Source organism: Trichosurus vulpecula, chromosome 4 (genome assembly GCF_011100635.1).
Source record: "Trichosurus vulpecula isolate mTriVul1 chromosome 4, mTriVul1.pri, whole genome shotgun sequence".
Lineage (NCBI taxonomy): Eukaryota > Metazoa > Chordata > Mammalia > Diprotodontia > Phalangeridae > Trichosurus > Trichosurus vulpecula.
Genome location: NC_050576.1, coordinates 301,967,103 through 301,991,323, shown reverse-complemented (window position 1 = coordinate 301,991,323; position 24,221 = coordinate 301,967,103). Strand labels below are relative to the sequence as shown.

Below are 24,221 nucleotides of genomic sequence, written 5' to 3'. Positions count from 1 at the left end.
AAGAACAACATTCTAGGAATGGGGGACTGCCAGGGCAAAGACTAGAAAAAGAAGATGGAACATGTGAAGAACCACTGGTCAGACCAGTTAGTGTTTGAAGGAAGGGAACCTGACCCCTTCCTACCTTCCCAGTTTTCCCAGCTTTCACTCACTTTCCTATACCCCACAATCTGGCAACACCTGCCACCTTGCATTTCTTCCAACACAACACAACCTCTCCCATCTTTCCTTTCACTGGCTGAACCTGCCTCACCGCACCCCACCCCCCCACCAAGCCTGGAATGTCCTTCCTCTCTTTATTTTTCATTTACATACTAATGAAGTAGCTCATTCATTAGAATATAGGCTCCTTGAGGATGTGGATGACACAACTTAACTTTTCATTATATGCCCTTAGCACATTTACTTGGCACTTAGTAAGATCTTAATAAATACACATTAGAAAGGGAATAAGCCTTTATGTAGTGCCTGCTACATGCCAGGCACTTTGCTAAGCTGTTTATAAATATTATCTCATTTGATCATCACAACAACCCTTCCAGGGAGGCGCTATTATTATCTCTACTTTACAGTTGAGGAAACTGAGGCAAAGAGGTTAAATGTCTTGCCCAGAGTCACCCTGGTAGGAAGTATCTGAGATAACATTTGAATTCGGTTCTTCTTGACTGTAGGTCCAGTGCTCTACCCACTGGGTCTCCTAGTTGCATAAGCGATATGTAATAAGTGTGGAAAGTAGGCTGGAGGCCAGGTTTAAAGAAGTTTAAATGACAAGAGTGTGTATTCTACCCAAGGGGCAATAGGCAGCCAGCGGTGCTTTGAGTAGCGGAGTAGAATCACAAGGTCATCAACTTAGTTGCTGTTTATAGTTTCTACAAACACCTACTCTGCAAATTAACCCTCAGCAAAGTCTCCAGGCTGCTTCACAACTCAGTTCTCATTCCAATCTGGCTGAAAGTCCAGTGAAGTCTGGTAATTAGCATAATACCTGGCACCTGATGCTTAGTCAATAGTTTTGGGCAGCTGAGAGCCACAGTGCCACTATAGAGTGCCAGGCCTACAGTCAGGAAGACTCATTTTCCTGAGTTCAAATCTAGCCTTAGACACTTATTAGCTGTATGACCCTGGGCAAGTCACTTAACCCTGTTTGCCTCAGTTTCCTCATCTGTAAAATGAGCTGGAGAAGGAAATGGCAAACCACTACAGTTTCTTTGCCAAGAAAACCCCAAGCAGGGTCATGAAGAGTCAGATGCAACTGGAAAAAAAGAAAACCCACCAGCAATCAATACTGATTATTTGACTTACCTTGAAAACGTGCTGATTTCACAAAATAATAATAATAATAATGGCTAATATTTATGTAGCACTTACTATGTGCCAGGCACTGGGCTAAGTGCCTTACAAAAGAGCTTTGTTCTCTAGTCTCCAGTTAATAGTCATGAAATTAAAACTAAGCACTTTAGCTCAGCTTGAATAATTCTCTAAAGGGCTTCACAAAGCCCTGCTAGTATTATTGCCTAATAAAGAGCTCTTATTGTATTTAGCTTGCACATGACTGCTAAATGGATTGTCTAACTTGCAATTAGCTTCTGGGAAAACACGTGTTTCCTTCCATTTCATCCAGGTTTTTCCTGGCCAGATTCTCTCCACCCCACCCCACCCCCTTCACTTTTCATGTTGAATCATGTAGCTCTTCAAAATATGCATTCAATAACATGTAAATGTAAGAAACTGTCCTCGAAAGAACCAGAAATTTTTAGAGCAACCTTAGTCAAGTCTTGGCGAAAAACCCAACATTAGCCTATTGTACCATTCAGTGGTGCAGACATCATAACAGTCAATTCAGTTAACTACACAGTAGAGAGACAGCACTGGCATTGGAGTCAGAAAAGATGGGTGAGAGTCTCGCAATTATGATCTGGGATAAGTCACTTAACTAGTAATATGACCTTCAGCAAATCACTTGGGTTGGAAGGGATTTATACAGTGCCTACCATTGGCCAAGCGCTGGGCTAAGTGCTTTACAAATGTGATCTCATTTGATTTCTACAAAAGATCAAAGTATGCAAGGTATGTGCTGTTATTACTCTCATTTTATGGTTGAGAAACTGAGGCAGAGGGTAAGGGGCTTGCCCAGGGTCACACAATTTGCAAGTGTCTGAGGTCGGATTAGAACTCAGGTCCTAGTGATTCCAGGCCCAGCACTTGTTTACTTAGCCTTTCTGAGCTTCAGTTTCCTCATGTGTATTATGTGCATAATAAAAATTGTACTATTTTCCTCATAAGATTGTGAGGTTAGACTCAAATGTATGTAATTGGTAAACTTTAGAGCTCTATATGCAGTTAAGGGTTTAATAATAATAAAGATAATATGAACAATTGAATGATACACAGTAGGCTTGCGTTCTACTGGAATGATATAACATGTACCAAAGTAAGAAAAAGCAGCATGTGTAGAAATTAACACCAAGTAATTTCAAGAGGGAAAAACTAATAAAATCTGGGGTAATCAGGAAAAATGCAGGAGGTGATATTGGAACTATGCTTGGAAGGAAGCCTAGGGATTCTACGAGACAGAGGTAAGGAGAGAGTGCTTTCCAGACATGGAGGAGCATGTCTACAAAGTCACGGAGGTGGGAAATGGAACATCATGAATGGGGAACATCTAGGAGGCTGATCTGACTGAAACAGAGAGTGTATGATGGAGAGGAGGAGACATGAAATAAACCTGGAAGACAGGCAGAAAACAAACAGTGAACTCAAACAGTCAATAAGCATTTATTAAGCGTTTATTATGTGCCAAGCACTGAGCTAAGCCTGAAGATACAAAGAAAAGCAAACATACTGTCCCAGGCCACAAGAACTTTGTGTTCTAATGGGGGAACCAACACGCAAACAAATATATACATACAAGACATATGCAAAGTGGATGGAAAGTAATCTCACAGAGAAGGCACTAGAAAGGGAAGGACCTGAAAAGGTCTCCTGCAAAAGGTGGAATTCTAACTGAGTCTTGAAGGAAACCAGGGAAACCAAGAGTTGCAATTAGAAGGGATAGTATTCTAGCCATGAGCAGGGCCTTAAAGTTCACGCTGAGGACTTAGAAATGTATTCTAGAAGCAATAGAGAATCATTAAAGATTTTTGAAGAGGAAGGAAGAGGGTGAGACATGAGTCAGATTTGTGTTTTAGGAATATCAATATGACATCTATGTGGAAGATGGATTGGAAAGGGGAGGCAGGGAAACCAACATAGAGGCTATGCAATAATCCAGATGAAAGGTGATGAGAGCCTTAAGTACGGTGGAGGTTGTGTAAGTAGAGAGAAGGGGAGAAATGTAAAAGATGTAGAGATGACAATGTCTTGGCAATTGATCAATTATGGGAGTTGTCAAGATCTCTTTGGATCCTAGCTCTGCCATCCAGTGTGTTAGCTATACCTCCTAGCTTTATGTCATCTACAAATTTGAAAAAGATTCCATCTATGCCTTTATCCTAATCATTAATAAAAATGTTACTAGCGCAGGGCTAAACACAGATCCTTAGGGAAATGCACTGGAGACCTCCTCCCAAGATAAAATGGAACCATTAATGACTACTCTTTGAGTCTAGCCATTCAAGAAGTTCTGAATCCTTCTATTTATACTGTCATCCATATCACTCCATCTTTTCCAAAAGAATGGCTTCTCTGGACTTTCCAGAACACTCTCAAGTGCTTTTTTAAAATCCAGGTGAACTATATCTACCCCATTTCCCTACTCTACCAGTTAAGAAACTGGAGAAGGAGAAGAAGGAAAAAGAAGTAGAACAAGAAAAAGAAGAAGAAGAACAAGAACAAGAAGAACAAGGAGGAGGAGGAGGAGGAGAAGAAGGAGGAAAAGAAGATGGAGAAGGAGAAAGAGAAGGAGGAGGAGGAAGAGGAGGAGGAGGAGGAGGAGAAGGAGGAAGAAGAGAAGGAGGAGGAGGAGAAGGAGGAAAAGGAAGAGGAGGAAGAGGAGGAGGAGAAGAAAGAGAGAAAAGAAAAAGAAAGGAAGGAAAGAAAGAAATCAGATTACTTTTGCATGACTTGTCCTTGATATTGCCACATTGGCTCTTTGGGATCACCACTTCCTTTTCCAGATGTTCATCAGTCATATTTTAAATATTACATCCTAGAATTTTTCTAGGAATAAATGTCAAGTTCATCGGTCTATCAATTCCACTCTCTTCCATTAGAAAAAAAAAAACCAAGATGACATTTGCCCTCCTCCTGTTCTCCATAATCTTTAAAATATTACTGCCATTGGTCCAGCAGTCCCATTTGCCAGTACTTTCAATGGCATGAGGATGTTGTCATCTGAGTCAGGGTACCAAACAATATCAAAGAACACTTAAGTGCCCTATTATTATCTTCTTACTTGTCTTGAGTATTGATTTCCTATCAGCCACGTTTGTTCTGTCCTTTCCAGTCTGACAACAGCCATATTTGGCAAACAAAGCAGAACCAGAATGAGAATTAGGTATACTTTCCTTCTCCTAAGTAGTCATCTTCATCCTAGTCAGCCCAAAGTTCTGCCCTATCTTTGCCTGGAAACTCTTCTTTGTAAAAGACAGAAAGATCCAACACTTTGTTGTGTTCCAGCCTCAGCTTGTCCTGAGCTTTCTCACTGATTCTTCCAGGATCGTGCCTTGCGTTGGCACCCTCAGTCACTTCCTTCATCTCCATCTATAGGTAGCTATTTAAAATCTAATTTGGCTGCCATGTTCTCTGGGCATCCATATCAATTTCTTCAGACAATTCCCTATGCCTATGTCTCTGCCTATCCAGGCATCAAGTGTCTTGGTCCACAGGTCTAAATACATTGAGTTGGGTTAAACCAAATCCCCAGATAGGACCTTTCCCTTCTGGATAGCTTTCATTCACTTGTTTATCTCTTCATTCATTCATTTGTTTATTCTTCTTGATCTATGATTTCATTGATATAGAGAATTTCTGGTGTGGAAGCTTCTTCCACCAAGTCAGATAGGCAACTCATCATCTCAGAGGATTTCCTGGCAATGTTGAAAGGACAGATGACTCATTTAGGGTCACGTAGCTGGCACAGTGTTCTCATCTTACATGGGTTCTAACCTCTCAGCACATAAGCAAAAATCATGCATAGTCAAAACTATCCTTGAACATCCTTTAAATCAGCTGTCTTGGAGTTGATCCTTCTCATCGAAAGCCTATACATCTTTGGCAAGAATTCAGAACTGTGTAGATGCTAAAGGCCTTTTATCCTAACATATTGCCTTTGAAATGAACACATGTGCAATGCGTGTCTTACAGCCATAATTTTAACATATTTTCAGTATCCACTAATGCCTTCACCACTTTTACTTATCTAGATATGCCACTATACTTATTCCTTCCACATTACAGGGGTTAGGGGCACTCCTGCAATCTAGAAAATCCACATAAAATTTTTTGGCCCTCCCTTTGTATCAGAGAAGAAGTCCGAATTATTATTATTATGGTATTAAAAGATAAAATATGTTGATATTATACAATACTATACATATATTTTAAAGTTTCTAAACTTTTTCTGTGTCCTCTGCTGGCCTTCATGTGTTGTCTACAGCTTCTGCAAAACTCCCCCCAAATTTCCATTTAATTTCTTATGCCAGCCCATGATATATCAAAACCACAATATGGAAGGGATAACTGTAGTTTCTTTTTCATATATAATCTAACTTGGAGCACAATTCCTTCCCCATAACCCAATGGCTACATGGGAGAGGATAAAGAGCTGAGTGTAACAGTAAGACAATAATAACAATGTAGATGATAATTGTCAAAATGCCTACGTAGTTCTGTATTGCAAAGTATATGAGACTCTCCACATAGAAGGCAGAAGAAGTAAACCATTTATTTAGACACCAGAGAACCATATATCCAGTCTATCACAGCAGTAAAACATTCCACACACAATATCACAACCTGGAGCCTGGCCATCGCAAAACCTCTTCAACCGCCTGCTAGGGTCTTGCCCAAAACAAGCTCATAGTACAGCTAAGTCAGCCTGTTCAGTTCTAACAATCACAAGGGTGGTCATTAGCAGCCATTAGCAGCCATAACTGCTCGCTCTCTCTCTCTCTCTCTCTCTCAGCATTTCCTGTGACATAACTTCCTTTTCCTGTCAGGAAGCTCCTCCCACCACATGTAACCTAGGCTTCCTGTGATATAAGTAGGTCACATGGCCTATTAATGGGTGGGAAAGATCTTCGAATCTAAATTGCTATTACATTGAGCAAAGAGTTAACTGATGGAGGATATTTCCTTTCCAATGTGGACATTGAAAACAAGCAGGAGTCCCCTGACCCAAGGAGGGAAACAACAGACCAGTTCCCTCTCCAAGAGGAAAACTTGGTTGGCCAGTGCCCCGTGGGCATTCCTTTCACCCAGTGAAAGTCTTCAAGGCACAGACGATTAAAGCTCTAGTCTCTTCCCCCTCTAATCCATCCTCCACTTAGCTTCCAAAGTGCTTTGGGTCAGGCTACATAACACTCTGCCCCATTCCTCAATAAACTCTACTAACTCCCCATTAGCCCTGTGATCAACTCTAAACTCCTAAGTTTGGCTTTTAAAGCCCTCCACAACATGGCTTCCTCCTCCTTTTGCAGTCATCTTATATTTAATTCCCTTCCATGATTTCCATGATCTAGAGTATACAGAAAAGCATTTATGTGTGTATAAATACATGTATAGATGTGTGCACATACCTATGTATATATGCATGTGCACATATGTGTGTAGTGCATTGTTTATGTGTATATGCATATGTGTATACATATATAACATTGTGTATATTGCTATACACACATAGAAATGTGTGTGATGTATGTGTTGGGGAATTCCCCAGCCCAGATATCCTATGAGCCTCCCAGAGAATAATTCCTCCCACCTAAGTCCATTTGACTGAAGGTCAATAAATCAAAAGGAAAGGCTAGAACAGGGGTAAGGAACCTGAGGCCTCGGGCCTCGAGGCCACATGTGGCCCTCTAGGCCCTCAAGTGTGGCTCTTTGACTAAATTCAAACTTCTAAAAACAGGATTTGTTCTGTGAAGTTTGGAGTTAGTCAAAGACCTGCACTTGAGGACCTTGAGGACCACATGTGGCCTCAAGGACAAAGGCCTCAGGTTCCCCACCGCTGGGCTAGAAGATAAAAGCCTAATTAGCATCAGCTGATGGTCATTTGTCAGTGGCTGGCAACTCAGCCTGGGAAATAAACACATACATAGGATTTTACTCAGCTATGGGACAGATGGCAAAGGGAGCCTCTCTATTGTGCCCAAAATTAGGTCTGTTCAGGATAGGGGTGTTTTCTTGTAGTTAATGTCATCAGATCGTCAGAATATCTATGTGTACTGAAAGTCTAAGGTAGTGGAAACCTCCCTTTGAGGTGGAATCAGACTGAGAGTGTGTTTATTTTACATGCCCCTTCAGGCTATATTTCTTTGACTCCTAAGATTACTATTTCAGGAGAGATATTTCCTCCAAACTCAAAGCACACAGGTTTTTAAAATTTTTTAAATTTCCTCCAAGTACGTACGTATGTGTGTATGCAGGATATATACATACACACAGGTATCTGTCTATGCTTATATGTTACATTGTGTGACTACATGTGTGTGGTTATTTAAGTGTTGTCTCCCCAATTAGAGTATGAGCTACTTGAGGGCAGGAACAGTGTTTTTGCTTTTCTTTATATCCCAGGGTTTGTATATAGTAAGTGCTTAATAAATACTTATTGACTGACTGACTGACTGACTGACTGACAGACCGATGGAAGAGATCAGGATTAGTGGAGAAAGGTTAAATGATAGGAGGCATAAAAAGTCCCAGGTACTTTCACAAATGATCTGGATTCCAGGCCCGGTTTGCTGAGCTTAGCTCTGGCCCATCCACCATATGCAGGGAGGGGGGAAGTATATGTGTATGGGAAGGTGGGGTGGGGTGAGACTGAAAGGTCTTCGGGAAGGGGACAGAGGTAGAGGAAAGGTTGGTCCAGAAAATGACACAGCATTGGCTCTGGGAGCCATCCTTCAAGGCCAGACTGATGATAATTCCCTCAAGTGACCATACTGTATATATCCAGCAGCAGAAATCGCACCCAAGGCTGGCTCTCTATCCATTACACCATGCTACCTATAACAGGGACAAAACATGAGAAATCAAATCTTTTCCTTGACTGTTGCCTGTCTAGTCCGTCTCACAGGAACCAAATATGCCTGTGGAGGAGGAGGTTGTGGGGCCTGCACAGTGATGGTATCCAAGTATGACCCCATTTCCAAGAAAATAAGGTATCCTTTCTGAAGATCTGAAAAACATCCAGCACAAAGTTTAATGTGAAACACTCCTTTACTAGGTTTACGCTCTCACATTCTCAGGGGAGATATTAATTCAATTCCTAATACTACCCATGGGTCCTAAAACACCAGAATCCAACATCTGATTGTGATTACTGATTATGACTGTCTCCTACCTCTGGGTACCTTACCAAAGGCTCCCCAGGCATGGCTTAGACAGGGAAGGCAATGAGATCTCTCTGTCCCTTGCTTCCTCCACCACCAGGGCTAAGTCCAATCAAAATCGTAGGTAGGAATGCAAAGGTCATCTTAAGAAGCTCCCAACTTACCTACTTCCCACGTAAGTGCCCTCCTTCCTCAATTAGCTGCCCTGGTGCTCTCATAGTATCCCATGTTATCTTCAAACTCTCCACCAAAGTATTCCTAGAGGTCTTACTTGGCAGACATCTGACATAGATCCACACTTTCACAAGTGCTTACTGCTTGCCACTAATTACCCTTACATCCAGATTCTGAGTCTGTCATTGTCTATCTAAAATCATTTTTTTTCAGTTTACAAGGCATTTTCCACACAACAGCTCTGTGAGATAGTACAAGTAGTATTAATCACATTTTACAGATAGAGAAACTGAGGTTCAAACATGTTCAGTGACTTCCCCAATTTCTCATATCTAATAAATTTCAGAGCCAGTATGAAAATACAGAGATAAGTATCCTGATTCAGAAGTCCATTCTTTCAACTATATCACATGAGTGCCATAAGTAAAGCAATCAAGGCTTCACCTATGGGTGTCAAAACTTAAAGGGTATTGACAACACTTGAACTCTTTCAAGAGGTAGAACTTAAAGGGCATTAACAGCACTTGAACTCTTTCAAGAGGCAGAAACAACTGAACTTAGTACCCTGTTAATAAATAATTAGCTAAAATCAGAAGCTACCAGATGATCTCTTCCCTGGCCCAGCCTCATCCGTCTCCATCCTGAGAAGAAGCTTCCCCAGCAACTGCCTCTGATGTGTCTCCTGATTCCATCTCTCCATTACGGATAACCTATGAGGTCCAGGTACCATCGTTGCTAGCTATAGTGATAACCAATACTGCTTCATAACCAAACTCCTAAGGGGCGAGTACCATTCCAGCTTCACCCTGGGGGTTATGTATCTTTACAACTACTACAAAGTCGGCAGAGAGGATTTGAAGCTTCTATTTTCCTCAAAGAATATTAAGAGACCCCAGACCCTTCAAAGGTACACACCTCTTGGGACTCATGAGCAGTGATGATTTTCCACTATTCACCCCTCTTTTCCAATAGTCCCACCAAATGTGATTGTACTACTGACCTTGATTATGCTTGTGTATCAAATATGAAGACATTATGCAGTTACTGCTTGCCTGCTTCCCATCTGCTCTCTGCATGGAGCTGCAGTCACCACGGTGGAAGGTATTGGTAGCACCAGAACCAGGATTCATCCCATTCAGGTAAGAGCACGTTACCTATTTCTCATGAAATCAGAAATTGTCGGCCTTATTGGTGATCTATTTCAACCCTCTCATTTTACCAATGCTGAACAGCAGCAAGGGGAAGCAGCCTGCCTACGGTCACATGACAGGTCCCAGAACATAGTCCAAACTACCACCCAGGTCTTCTGCCTTCTCATGTAGTGTGCTTTTCAATCCACCACACTGCCTCTGTCATTTTTAAGAACTTTCCCCCATCATATATTGTGTATTCACCATGCTTTCTGAGCCTTCAAGTTCTAATTATGTAAGTGGAAATGTTAATTTCCATCGACTGCCTCACTATGTCTTAGAAGGAATCAGCTGAAGACAGGGAAAAGGAGGTGACAAATTTCTCTGAAATTATGATATTCTTCTTTCTTGTCCTTGTTATACTTTTCTGGAACTGTAGTTAGGCACTGTGCTGAGTAAGTTCCCAATTTGATATGATAAAATTCAGGCTTCTTCTCCAATGGTGGAATACTGGATTGGGGCAGTTCAACTCAACCTGTCATTTACTGAGCATTTACAATTGGCAGAGTCCTATGTTCTAAGCAGGCAATCATGGGAGATACAAAGTTTGCTAAGACCAAGACCCTGCTCTTTCTGGAGCTTACAGTCTAGTTGGGGGGGGGGGGGGGGAAGGAGATGCACATGCACAAATTAATCTAATAAATATGCATGGTAATGTGAATTCAGTGTGAAATCCCTGTAGAAAAAAAATCTATGGTCTAGAGGATGTACAATCTTTATGAATATTCTAAAAAAATTAAAATCATTAAACACTACAGATGTATGCCATTTCTATTTACATCTAGTATACAAATAGCAAACAGCTTAATCCTTTCTCAAATTCTAGAGTAAAAATCCATGTTTAATTTCACTTATCTTTGTATTTTAAGAGTGGATTATGTTCCTAACTTCAACAAAACATCAGAGACTGAAGAAAAGTCATTTTCCCAGCATTTGGCTCACTTTATAAAAATCTAGATACATATAGGAATGAGACAATTAATTTTAAAGTGGTCTGTTGACACGTTCAATAATTTATTTAACCTTTAACACTATCTTATGAGAGTGTTAGTGGCAACCAAATAGGATTGGCAATACCAGGAGCTCAGCCCATACATAGAGTGAGGTTTTTGTGGGGTTTTTTTCTGAATAAAAATTAATGATAAGGCCTGCATGGCATTGGGATCAGAGGGCCTTGGTTCAAATTCAAAACTTGTCTAGACCAACTAGACCAAATCTGGCTGGCCAACTTACTAAGGGAAGGGAATAAGCATTTGTATGGCACCAACTATGTGCCAGGCACTGTGTTAAGCTCTTTATAAATCTTATCTCATTTAATACTCACACCATCCCTGTAAGAAAAGTGCTATTATTATCCCCTTTTTACAATTTAAAAAACTGAGTCAAACAAAAGCTAAATGACTTGCCCAGGACCATATACACAGCTAGTAAATGTCAGGCTGGATTTGAACTCAGGTCTTCCTGACTCCAGGCCCATATCCACTGCAACACTTAGCTGCTTCAATTTAGTCCCTGGGTGACTTTGAGAAAGTCATTTCTTTAGGCATTGGCTTCCTCATCTATGAAATGAGGGAACTGGGCTAGTTTAGGGGTTCTTAACCTAGGGTCCCCAAACCCCCAAGGGGTCCAGGAGGAACTTTTGGGGAATCTAAGAATTTGGATGGGGGGGGCGGGGAATTACATCTTTATTTTCACTAAACTCTAACTGAAATTTAGCATTTCCTTCAATTATGAATGTAGGCATCAAATGTCATTGGGGGAAGAGGGATCAACACGAGATGGTCAAAGGAGTCCATGGCACAGAAAAGGTTAGGAAGCCCTAGACTAGATGATCTCTAAGCACCCTTCTAGCTCTACATCTTATAATCCTGTTCCCACATGTGCACCAACCCAGGAGAGGATTGCCAAAGGCCACGGCACTCAGTGCGGATTCTGCACCCCAGGGATGGTGATGTCCTTGTATGCTCTCCTGAGGAACCACCCAGAGCCCTCTCCACAGCAGCTGACTGAAGCCCTGGGAGGTAGGTTTAGATAAAGGAGGAATGGGGGTGGGGCATGGGGAGGGCAGGTAAAAAGTCTATTACATTTAACCCCATGAGGAACAAACTTTCTAAGTCTGTGAATTCACCAGCTGTTAGCCTATGTTTGCCTGTCACTGGACTGGAAAATCTGGGGAAATTTGTTGAGCTCCTCAGCATGCTCATGATATGACAAAGAGATTAATTATTAGTAGTAACCTAGTGTTTTACCTATGGGGAATCAGAAGAGAAAGAACGAAATTGTCAAACCCTATACAAGAACAGGGGAGATGAGACAAGGATAGATCCTAAAGAGTTTGGGGGCGGGAAGTGGGAAAAGAGCAACACAGGAATTAAAAAGGAAAAAAAAACTTAAATTCAGATATTGTAATCAAAGTTCCTCAATTCAAAAAAATATGTATTGAGTAATTACTATGCACCAGTCACTAAGCTAAGGCCACAGAATACTACATTGAAAAGCAAATCAAAATAATCTCTGCCTTTACAAAGTTTACATTCTAATTGGAGATATCTGACAAATAAACAAATTAGTATGAACAAAGATAGATTGTAATAAGGGTAAATGAGAAATTAGTCAAAGAAAATTTGAGGAGAGAGATTCCCCCATCTGGCTGAGGTCAGGGAATGCTTTGTGGAGGAGATAGCACCTAACCTGAACTTTGAAAGAAGAAAAGATTTTCCACAGGTGAAGATACAAAGGGAGCACCTTCCAAGCATGGCATATGTGAGGAGAGGGCAGGACTATATAAAGGACTAGCTAGTTGTACACAAAGTGGAGAAATAGGAAATAAGTCTGGAAAGGGTTGGAGCCTGATCATAGAGGTCTATAAAAGCCAGGCTAAGGCATTTGTATTTTATGCTACAGGCTCTAGGGAGCATTTGGAAGTTCATGAGCAGGAGAGACATGGTCAGTCCTGTGTATTAGAATGATTTTATTGGTACTTGTGCAAAGGATAGATGTTAAATAAGAGAGACTAAAGGCCAGGATACTAGTTAGGAGACCAAGACCAAGTCCAGGTGAGGGTTAATGCAGGCTAGATAAGGGTGTGTGACCGCAGAGAAGAGCAGAACTTCGAGAGATGCTATAGATGTCAAATTGGTGAAACCCAACAGCTGTTTTTATGGGGGTAGGGGAAAAATGAAAGAAGAGCAAAGAAGAGTCCACGATGATCTAAAGGTTTCAAACTTAGATATGTGGGAAGATAGTGGTGCCATCAATTAGTTGGAAGGAAAGACAGTTTTAGTGGTAATCGTTAGCCTTTATATCTTGGGCTTTATAGTTTGCAAAGTGCTTTATATATGTTAATTTCACAATAACTCTGTGATGTAGATGCCATTATTCCCCCACTTTACAGATGTGGTAAACAACTGAGGCTGGAAGAGGTTAAATGACTTGCCTAGGATTATAGAAACTATTAACTGTCAGAGGTGGGATTTGAACTTAGTTCTTCCTAACTCTTAAGTCTAGCATTCTTTATACTGCAGTTACCTGAACAAAATGCTGGTAGGTCATCCAAGTGGATGTCTTGCAAGCAGTTGGGAATGTGGAATTCGAATGAAGGTGAAAATTTGGGAATAGATATGTAGATTTGGCAATCATCTGTAAAGAGATAATAATTAAATTAATGAGATAAAATGAGGTCACTATGAATGAGAGCATAGAGAGACAGGAAAAGGGTCTAAGACTGAGGCATGGGAGACTCACACCAAAGGGATAGGAGGAGAAAGAAAAGGCCCAAAAAAACCCCAAAAAACAAGGAGAACCAAGAGAGTAATGTTATGGAAGCTAAGGAAGGAGGGAACATCAAGGAGGAAGCCATCAACAATGTCAAATACTGTTGAAAGATCAAGGAGAGGGGGCAGCTAGGTGGCACAGTGAGTAGGGCACCAGCCCTAGAGTCAGGAGGACCTGAGTTCAAATCCAGCCTCAGACACTTGACACACTTACTAGCTGTGTGACCTTGGGCAAGTCACTTAACCCCAATTGCCCCACCTTCCCCCCTCCGAAAAAACAAAAACAAAAAAGATCAAGGAGGATAATGACTGAGAACCAGCCAGAAATGAAAGACTATTAAGAAGGAGAGAGTGGTTAAGAAGCACGAGGATTGAGAAAATACCTCTGAATTTCGGGAATTGAGAAATCATTGTTGATCTTGGAAAGAGGGAAGGGAATACACATTTATATAGTGCCTACTATGTGCCAGGCCCTATGCTAAGTGTTTTACAAACATTCTGTCATCTGAGCAGTACCAGCAGTGTGGAAGAAACAGAAAGTCAGAATGCAAGGCTCTACATACCTTTACTTAATCGTTTTATGTGTTGACATCATCTTTTGTCTGAACTTTGTCAGATTTTTTTAAAGCCTTTTTTTAACCTAAAGTATCTCTAGTGTATTGTCTGAAGTTTGGCAAGATGGCAGGTGCTTATACTGTATGATAATCAACTGTGAATGATTTAGCTATTCTCAGTAATACAATGATCCAAGACAATTCTAAAGGACTTATTATGAAAAATGCTATCCACCTCCAGAGAAAGAATTGATTGAATCTGAATGCAGATTGAAGCATACTATTTTTTACTTTATTTTTCTAGAGTTGTTTTTTTTTTGAGGGGGGGGAGAGGAGGTTGTGTTTTCTTTTACAACATGACTAATATGGAAATATGTTTCGCATGACTCCACATGCATAACACATATCAAATTGCTTGCCTTCTCAAAGAAGGAGAAAGGGAGGGAGAGAATTTGGAACTCAAAATTTAAAAAAAAATGTTAAAAATTGTTTTTACATGTAATTGGGAGAAAGTAAAATGCTAAATAAAAAAAATAATTTTAAATGGCAGATCCTTCCGCTACCCACATTTGAGGCGTCTTGGACATTAGCTATACTTGTTTTAATTTGGAAACTTTCCTGGACTAATCCAAATTGGGAAAATAAGCCAAAAGAAGATAAATTGACTCTTTTGGAGTCAAGACCCAAGACTGGACTAGTGTGAGTCCAGTGTCTTAGAAGAGCCCTGCACCCTACTTTATGTATATGCGTGTAATTGTTGTTTTCTCAATTGGAAAGTAAGCTCCTTGAGGGCAAGGACTATTTGTGGCATAGCAGATAGAACGCTGGTCTTAGACTCAGGGAAATCTAAGTACAAATCTTTCCTCTCACACTTACCAGCCAAGTAACTCACTTAATCCCTCCCAGATCCAGTTTCCTCATTTTAAAATGGGTATAATAATAGCCTCTACATTACAAAGGTGTTGTAAGGTCCAAATGATACCATGAGTAAAGTGTTCTGCAAACCCTAAAGGACCAAAGAAATGCTAGTTTTATTATTATTATGATTATTATTATTATTATTATTTTGTCTCTGTACCCCCAGCACCACAGGCAGAGCTTTGCATATAGTAGGCACTTACTCATCATTGATCCACTGATTTGAATAGATGATATCAGGCTAGACTACATGACCTCTAAGGTCTTTTCCAACTCTAAATCTGCGATCCTGGGCAGAGAGAGAATACTTTTCTGTTCTAATTAGAGAAAAATCATTAATTGGATAAAAATCATAATTAAAGCCTTATTTTCTGACTAAAAATCCCTAGTAAATAGTCCCATCAGCTCTAAGTTTCTAAATAAGCCTCTAAAAATAAAATCCATTTACAAATTGTATTTCCTCTATTTTCAGGTAACCTATGCCGCTGCACTGGATATCGTTCAATTCTAGAAAGCAGCAAAACTTTCTGTGCGGTAAGCAGGAGGCTGACAGGGAGGGAGAATAGTCTGAAGACTGGGCACAAATAATATTCAGCTGCTCAAAGTCTAGAAAAGATGATGCACGTGGAAAGGATGGAAAAACCTAGGGTTGTTTAGATACTAAAATGGCCAAATCAGTTTGTTATGCTGATTCATTGGCACTTTATGGGTTTGCTGAGGGCAGGTAGCATGGTGTATCAGAGGGAAATGTTGGAACTATCCAAAGGTCCAAAGGAATATGAACTGATATTATAACCAGTGATGGGGCTCTGTTAGTGCTTGGTTAGTGGGACAGTGCTAGGGAAGCCCAGACTGAACCAGGTCAGGCCCCCCAACTATACTGAATAAGACATTCTGTAAGTAAAAGATCACAGCTAAGGGTAAGTACAGATTCCCAGGAGCACAAAATGTTGGAACTGAAAGGGACCCGGAAGATAATCTCTTCCTACTCTTTCATTGTCCAGAGAGTTAAGTGCAGAAGAAACTGTGAATTACTCAATGTCCTATAACAAGTTAAGGGCAGATCCAGGAGGAGAATTTGTGCTCCCAGAAGATGGGACATGGAAAGCAGACAGGTTCTGAATACCAGACCAATTAAGAAGGAGAAGGAGGATGTGAAGTCTAGGGAGATTGTTCACCATTGTTATCCAAGGGCCTGGGCTAGGAACCAGAAATGAGTGGAACCCACATAGGACGTGTGGCCAGAGACCCAGAATAGGTAGACAAGAGGAAAAAGAAACCTTTCTGAGCACAGAGGAAAGAAGTGTCCAGGGATCACTTCAAAGACACAAAGGAAATGGGTGGGAAATGTAATCCTGAAAAGGGGACCAGAAACTAGATTTCAAGATCCAGAAAAACTCAGTAGGTCCATGCAACAGCACATTGACATGTGATTCTAAGAAGGGGGCCCAATGTTCTCTGTTCTGGTATTAAGTTCCTTTGTTAGTGGAAGGGGACAAATGTGGCAGGAAGTGGGTGCTGCTCCTTAGAGACAGGGCAGAGCTGTCTCTACAGGTGCCTGGGGCTGGTGGTTGGCATGAAAGCGGAAGCCTAGGGTCCTTGGGAACTCCAAATAGCCCTGTCAAGTTTTCTTAGAGTGGGCCAACGTCACTAAATGGGGCAATTATATTTACAGCTTGTGAGGCTCATTAAACAGTGTGTTGAACCATAATGGAAATAGAGTACTTGCTGAGGAATAGAAATAAAGATTCTTGTTATGGAGAAAAATCTGTGCATGTATATTTATAGCCTTTCCAGGGACAGACTTAGAGATGATAGCAGCACAGAAACTATCAGAAGTATGGCTAGAGATCCCTACCAATTAATTCAATTAAACAAACATATTAAGTACCTACTCTGTACAAGGGACTAGGGACCAGTCCCTCCCATCAGGAGCTTACATTCTACTGCTTATCATACAGCTAACAAGCCCCAAAGATGTTTCAATGGCAGAAAATAATTCTCCCACAGAGGGAAGGACACCCACAAAGAAAATACTTTTTGAGTCAATCCAAATCCATAAAAATACTTCTATAATAATAATTCTATAATAATTCTCTATAAGAATAATTCACACTAATTGTGACCATTCCACTATCTCTTGCAAAAGACTAACTTTAGGGGGGCAGAGCCAAGATGGCAGCTGGAAAGCAGGGACTTGCCTAAAGCTCTCCCCCAGGACCCTCCAAACACTGATAAAAAATGGCTCTGAGGAAATTCTAGAACTGCAGAACCCACAAAATAGCAGAGGGAAGCAGGGTTCCAGCACAGGACAGCCTGGATGGTCGCTGGGTAGGGTCTATTGCCTAGAGCTGTGAGTGGAGCAAAGCAGAGCCCATCAGGGGCTGCGACCCGACCAGCCAGACCGGGAGCTGGGCAGAACAGGTCATAGCACCCTGAATCAGTGAGCTGTGGCAGTTACCAGACTTCTCAACCCACAAACACCAAAGATAACAGAGAAGGTTAGTGGGAAAAACTGCAGGGGACAGAGTGAAAGGAGTTCACAGTTTGGCCACCACTCCAGAGTCAGCAGAGGAGGTGCAGCTACAGAGCTACAGTTGCAGTTGCTTCTGGCCCCAGGCCCACCTGGTGGGAGGAATTAAGTGGCCTATCAGAGCAGGAGTACAGAGCCTGCTTAGATCTGAGTCCGGTCTGGGTTGGTGGTTCTCGGGGGAGGAGGAGTGCTGCTGTGGCAGAGCTTGCTTTGTAGAAGTAGCTGTGAAAATAGCAGCACAGCCCCTCAAGCATGGGACAAAACACTCTCTACTCTACAAGCAGTCATATCCTGACAAAAAACTCAAGGGTCAAGTAGTTGGCTGGGAACATGAACAGGCAGCAAAAACAGTCTCAGATTCAGACTCAGACTTTGGAATCTTTCTTTGGTGACAAAGAAGACCAAAACATACAGCCAGAAGAAGTCAACAAAGTCAAAGAGCCTACATCAAAAGCCTCCAAGAAAAACATGAACTGGCCTCAGGCCATGGAAGAGCTCAAAAAGGATTTGGAAAAGCAAGTAAGAGAAGTAGAGGAAAAATTGGGAACAGAAATGAGAGTGATGTGAGAAAACCATAAAAAACAAGTCAATGACTTGCTAAAGGAGACCCAAAAGAATACTGAAGAAAATAACACCTTAAAAATTAGACTAACTCAAACAGCAAAAGAGCTCCAAAAAGCCAATGAGGAGAAGAATGCCTTGAAAGGCAGAATTAGCCAAATGGAAAAGGAGGTCCAAAAGACCACTGAAAAAATACTACCTTAAAAATTAGATTGGAGCAAGTGGAAGCTAGTGATTTTACGAGAAGTCAAGATATTATAAAACAGAACCAAAGGAATGAAAAAATGGAAGACAATGTGAAATATCTCATTGGAAAAACCACTGACCTGGAGAATAGATCCAGGAGAGAGAATTTAAAAATTATTGGACTACTTGAAAGCCATGATCAAAACAAGAGCCTAGACATCATCTTTCAAGAAATTATCAAGGAGAACTGCCATGATATTCTAGAGCCAGAGGGTAAAATAGAAATTGAAAGACTCCACCGATCACCTCCTGAAAAAGATCCCAAAAAGAAAACTCCTGAAAATTTTTGCCAAATTCCAGAGCTCCCAGATCAAGGAGAAAATACTGCAAGCAGCCAGAAAAAAATAATTTTAGCATTGTTGTTTTAACAATCCGGCTAGCAGCTTCTGTGGGGGTGTAAGATCCACCCACAGCCAGCACCCAGGAAGCTGCTGGCACGCCAGGAAAGCACAGGTTCTTTTGATCTGCTTAACCAAGGAAAGCAAGGTGAAGGGTTTGACAAGCTTACTTTAGTCCAGCATACAGACAGCATTCAGTTAGTTCAGGGGAAAAATCCAGCACCCTGAACTTCAGAACAAATACAAACAAATTACAAGCATCAACAGACAGAACAAATACAGATTCATTCACTTACTTCAGGGGAAGAGACCAGCACCCTGAACTTCAGAACATTCATTATGTTCAGGGGGAAAATCCAGCACCCTGAACTTCAGAACAAAATACAAACAAATTACAAACATCAACAGACAGACCCAATACAATTCATAGTTACCAACATCTAGGTTCAGCCCGGGAGCTCAGAACAAGGGCTGGCCCAGAGTCACACTCGCCACCGCTGCTGCTCCAACCGAAAAGGGATCTTCAAGCTGTCTTCTCTCCTCTTATAGAGCTTTTGACATCATCAAGCGTCGCCTGAATGACCAGAGCCCAGGGTGATTGGTTCTTGAGTTGGCCCCTCCCCTTAGGACCCTGGGAGGTTCACATCCACATAGATTAGGTTAACACTCAATAGGGCATGACTCTGGAGTTAACAGCTCCCCTTAGCCAGCCCCATGAATCGTCACAAAGAGGTGGACTTAAACCCATGTGGTCTAAAAGCCTCTGCTGTCCTAGAAATGTAAACTAGGCCCTCTCTGGAGTTAGCCCTACCTTGGGCCCCACCTCAGTCACCAATCCGCACCCACATAGGTTCCACACCTAATAGGGCTCTGGGCTTGGGGCCCAGCACCCAGAAAGGCTCAATGAAATACACCGAGTCACTCAAAGAAAACAAAGGCCATTTTGCTTGCCAACGCAATTGTGGAAATGCAATCAGGATAACACAAGATGTAGCAGCTTCTACTTTAAGGGATCAAAGGGCTTGGAATATGATATTCCAGAGGTCAATGGAGCTAGGATTAAAACCTGAATCACCTACCCAGCAAAACTGAGTATCATGCAACAAGGCAAAATATGGATTTTCAACAAAATAGAGGACTTTCAAGCTTTCTCAGTGAAAAGACCAAAGCTGAATAGAAAATTGGACTTTCAAACACAAGAATCAAGAGGAGCATGAAAGGGTAAACAAGAAAGAGAAATCATAAGGGACTTACTAAAGTTGAACTGTTTTGTTTACATTCCTACATGGAAAGATGATGTGTATGATTCGTGAAACCTCAGTATTAGGGTAGCTGAAGGGAATATGCACATATATATGTATATGTGTATATATATGTATATACATATATATACATATATACATATATGTATATATAGACAGAGGGCATAGGGTGAGTTGAATATGAAGGGATGATATCTAAAAAAATAAAATCAAATTAAGGGATGAGAGAGGAATATGTTGAGAGAGGGAGAAAGGGAAAGATAGAGTGGAGTAAATTATCTTGCATAAAAACAGCAAGAAAAAGCAATTCTGTTGGGAGGGAGGAGGGGGCAGGTGAGGGGGAATGAAAGAATCTTGCTCTCATGGATTTGACCTGAGGAGAGAATAACATCCACACTAGTTGGGTATCTTACTCCACAGGAAAGAAGGAGAAAGGAGATAAAAAAGGGGGGATGATAGAAGGGAGGGCAGATAAGGGGAAGAGGTAATCAAAAGAAAACACTTTTGAAAAGGGACAGGGTGAAGGGAGAAAATTGAATAAAGGGGGATAGGATAGGAAGGAGCAAAATATAGCTAGTCTTTCACAACATGAGTATTGTGGAAGGGTTTTGCATAATGATACACATGTGGCCTATGTTGAATTGCTTGCCTTCTTAGAGAGGGGGGGTGGGGAGGGAAGAGGGGAGAGAATTTGGAACTCAAAGTTTTAAAAGCAGATGTTCAAAAAAAAAAAGTTTTTGCATGCAACTAGGAAATAAGATATACAGGCAATGGGGCATAGAAATCTTGACCTACAAGAAAGTAAGGGAAAAGGAGATGAGGGGGAGCGGGATGACAGAAGGGAGGGCTAACTGGAGAACGGGGCAATCAGAATATATGCCATCTTGGAGTGGGGGGAGGATAGAAATAGGGAGAAAATGTGTAATTCAAACTCTTGTGAAAATCAATGCTGAAAACTAAAAATATTAAATAAATAATAATTTTTAAAGAATACATAAATAAATAAAAAATAAGGAAAAAAAAAAAGACTAACTTTACATAAGACATTAGGTCTTATTTGTCCTGGTTTTGGGGGAAGTCATACCATGAAAAGAATTCAGAAGGGGGTGGTGATAACATTTGAACATAGTGGTCAGCTATGGGCAGAGGCAGAAGGTGCTCAGGGGAGAACATTTTGCCTAAATGTATGTAAAGTGAGGAGTTACAGGACAGGAAAAAGAATAAGGGAATGACCAACATGTTCAAACTCATTAGCTGTCAACGTTTAATCTGTCCCCAATCACTCATCTATAACTAGTTTTCCTCAAATGTTTATAAAGATAAACATCTGTAAAAATCTTTCTTTTTGAAAGAAAGAAAAAGGAAAGGAGGAAGGAAGAAAGGGAGGGAGGAAGGAAGAGAGGGAGGGGGAGAAGGAGGGAAGAAGGGGAGGAAAGAAGGGATGGAGGGAAGGAGGAAAAAGAAAGAAAGGAAAATAAAGAAAAAAGAAAGGAAGGGAGGGAGGGAAAGAGGGAGGAAAGAGAGAAAAAAGAAGAGAGGAAGAGAAAAAGAAAGATAAGTTCTATGAAATATAAAAAGCTAGTTCCCTACATTTTTCAGTACAAGGTCCTCCCTCATGGTTGTCATTTTTATTATGGGTTCTTCTACCTAAGAAGTAGCTAAAGAAATTTATTCCTGTATTATAAATTGCTCAATTTTCTTAAAGATGAATTCCCATTTAGATGCATAAATGATTTTATCTCAAGATTTCACTCTTTTTTAGGAGTCAAACTGCTGTCAAATGAAGGGAACAGGGACATGTTGTTTGGATGAAGAAGAAAATCAAACTTCATCATCTCATCGTAAAAATGATGTGATTTGCTTCCCTCCCCCCCCCACATTTGTTTATTTTATTGTTGTTCTATAGTGTTGGACACTTTATGACCCTATTTGGGATTTTCTTGACTCAGATGCTGGAGTGGTTTGCCATTTCCTTCTCCAGATCATTTGACAGATGAGGAAACTGAGGCAAACAGGGTTAAATGACTTGCTCAGGATGACACAGCTAGTAAGTGTCTGAGGTCAGATTTGAACTCAGCAAGACGAGTGTTCCTGACTCCAGTCCCCAGGCTCTGTGCACTGTGGTGCCACCTAGCAGCCCCATTTGTTTATAGTTATTGCTTACAAGTTGGTGACAGAGGAGCTGAAATGTGGAACTGTTAGTTTTGGTTTTTCTATTAATTGTTACAAATTCATATTCTGATCCTCATCCCTTTTACATTCAGGAAGTTTCTTGCAATATGGAGGTAAAAATGGATAGAGCACTGGATCTGGAGTCTGGAAGACCTGAGTTTAAATCAGGCTTCAGATATTTCCTAGCTGTATGACCCTGGACAAGTCTCTTAACCAATCTGCATCAGTTTTCTCACGTGTAAAATATGAATGATAATAGCATCTACCCCCCAGGACTATTGTGAGGATCTCAAGAGATGTGTAAAGTGCTTTGCAAATCTTAAAACACTATATAAACGCTATTATTACTATCAAGTTTCTCATTTAAAATGCATTTTTTTTGTAATGTCCCACTGAGACTTTGAACTTTCTCTTCTAGAGCACAGAGAAATTGGAGATTTCTTTGTAATGCTCATTTTGCCTATTTAGGGTAAGAACTTCCTTCCCATAGACCTAGATATAAATGCCTCAACTTTACTTTCTTTTTAAAGATCTGCACCCAACTATACGCAAAAGAGGAGTTCCAGCCCTTGGACCCAACCCAAGAGCTCATTTTCCCCCCAGAACTCTTGGTGAGATATGTTACTTTTCTCTCTTCTGCTTACCTATCACTGTGGCAAATTTAGTTAAATGCAACCATCCTCATTTATCTTCCTGTGCAATTGATAATATCATAAATTTATAAATAACCATGCTTTGCAGCTCACCAAGGGCAGGCTATTCCATTTGGCACCTATGCAGAAGCCTTAAGACAGAGAACCTTAACTTTCTTCAGCTGCCTAGCAAAGGCTGGGGAACCCTTCTCCAAATAATGTTTTTAAATGCATAAAATAAAATACAAATAAAATAAATTATTTTGAAATGCAATTATATATTTACATATATAAAAATATATAGGGAAAGAGAGAGAATAGGATGATCCCCAGGTTAAGAACCTCTGTGGTTTTAAGGGAATTTGGCATATTTGCCAAAGTGATCTTTCCAAACCCCCAATCTGACCATTTCACTCCCCCACTCAATAAACTCCAATAGCTCCCTATTACTTCCAGGATCAAATATAAAATCCTCTATTTGACTTTAAAAGTCCTTTACAAACTGGCCTTTTCCCATTGCTGTGGTTTGGAGTATTAGGAACCCTGAAGTGTAAGGGAGGTCTGCCTGGAAAAAATTCAATCACTCAAACCTTCTTTCAGTCAAAGTAACAAGATTTATTGTAACACCAGTATGGTGGGCAGATTCCTAGTAAATCTGCAGATTTGAGGAGGATGAGACTGATGCTTATATACCCAAAAAAAGGGAAAAAAAGAGTCAGTGAAAAGATCTTGATGGGATTAAGGAGTGGTAAGTAGCCTGGGGTGGACCAGGGGCAGACAATGAAAGGGGTTAAGTGGTCAGAGAGTCACAGTAAAAGGGCTGTTAAAAGGATTATTGAGTATCTATGTGGGCTGGAATGGGCTGAGCCAGAGGCCTCAGGCAAAACACCAGGGACTGGGCTGTATGGGAAAATTCAGGTACTGGGCTGCTTTCAAAGACATGGTCTTCTCCTTTTAGGGATCCAGGTCCCATCACCCCATCACTATTGTTCCAATCTACTTATACTTCACTTCCCTCTACACACTACACAACATACAGTCCAGTGATGGACACTGGCCTCCTTGCTGTTCCTTACATATATCAGTCCATCTCCTGGCTCCCTGCCTTTTCACTGCCTGTCTCCCTGGAATTCCTGCACTGTTTTTCCTCCTCATTTCCTATTTTTGGTTTCTTTGACTTTCTTCAAGTCTCAGCTCAAATTCCATCTTCTATAAGAGGGCTCTTCCTGTGCACCTCAATGTTAGAGCCTTCCCTTAGAGATTACCTGTAGGAGAGGAGGAGGGGAAGAGGGGAAGGGAGGAGAAGGGAAAGGAGGAGGAGAAAAAAGAAGGAAGAGGAGGAGAAGGAGAAAAAGGAGGAAGAGGAAAAGGAGGAGGAA

General features: G+C 41.0%; 1 protein-coding gene across 1 annotated transcript in view; it reads left to right on the top strand.

The window, feature by feature from the left end:
• Nucleotides 1–9,691: 9,691 nt before the first annotated feature.
• LOC118847145 (aldehyde oxidase 2-like) overlaps nucleotides 9,692–24,221 on the top strand; it is a gene marked incomplete at its 5' end in the record, with an annotated part of 102,820 nt that continues 88,290 nt past the window's right edge. Inside the window, 5 exons of the mRNA XM_036755733.1 lie at nucleotides 9,692–9,802; nucleotides 11,748–11,874; nucleotides 15,571–15,632; nucleotides 21,801–21,890; nucleotides 22,741–22,821. Of these exons, the coding sequence (XP_036611628.1) occupies nucleotides 9,692–9,802; nucleotides 11,748–11,874; nucleotides 15,571–15,632; nucleotides 21,801–21,890; nucleotides 22,741–22,821 (471 nt within the window). The remainder of the gene's footprint in view (nucleotides 9,803–11,747; nucleotides 11,875–15,570; nucleotides 15,633–21,800; nucleotides 21,891–22,740; nucleotides 22,822–24,221) is intronic.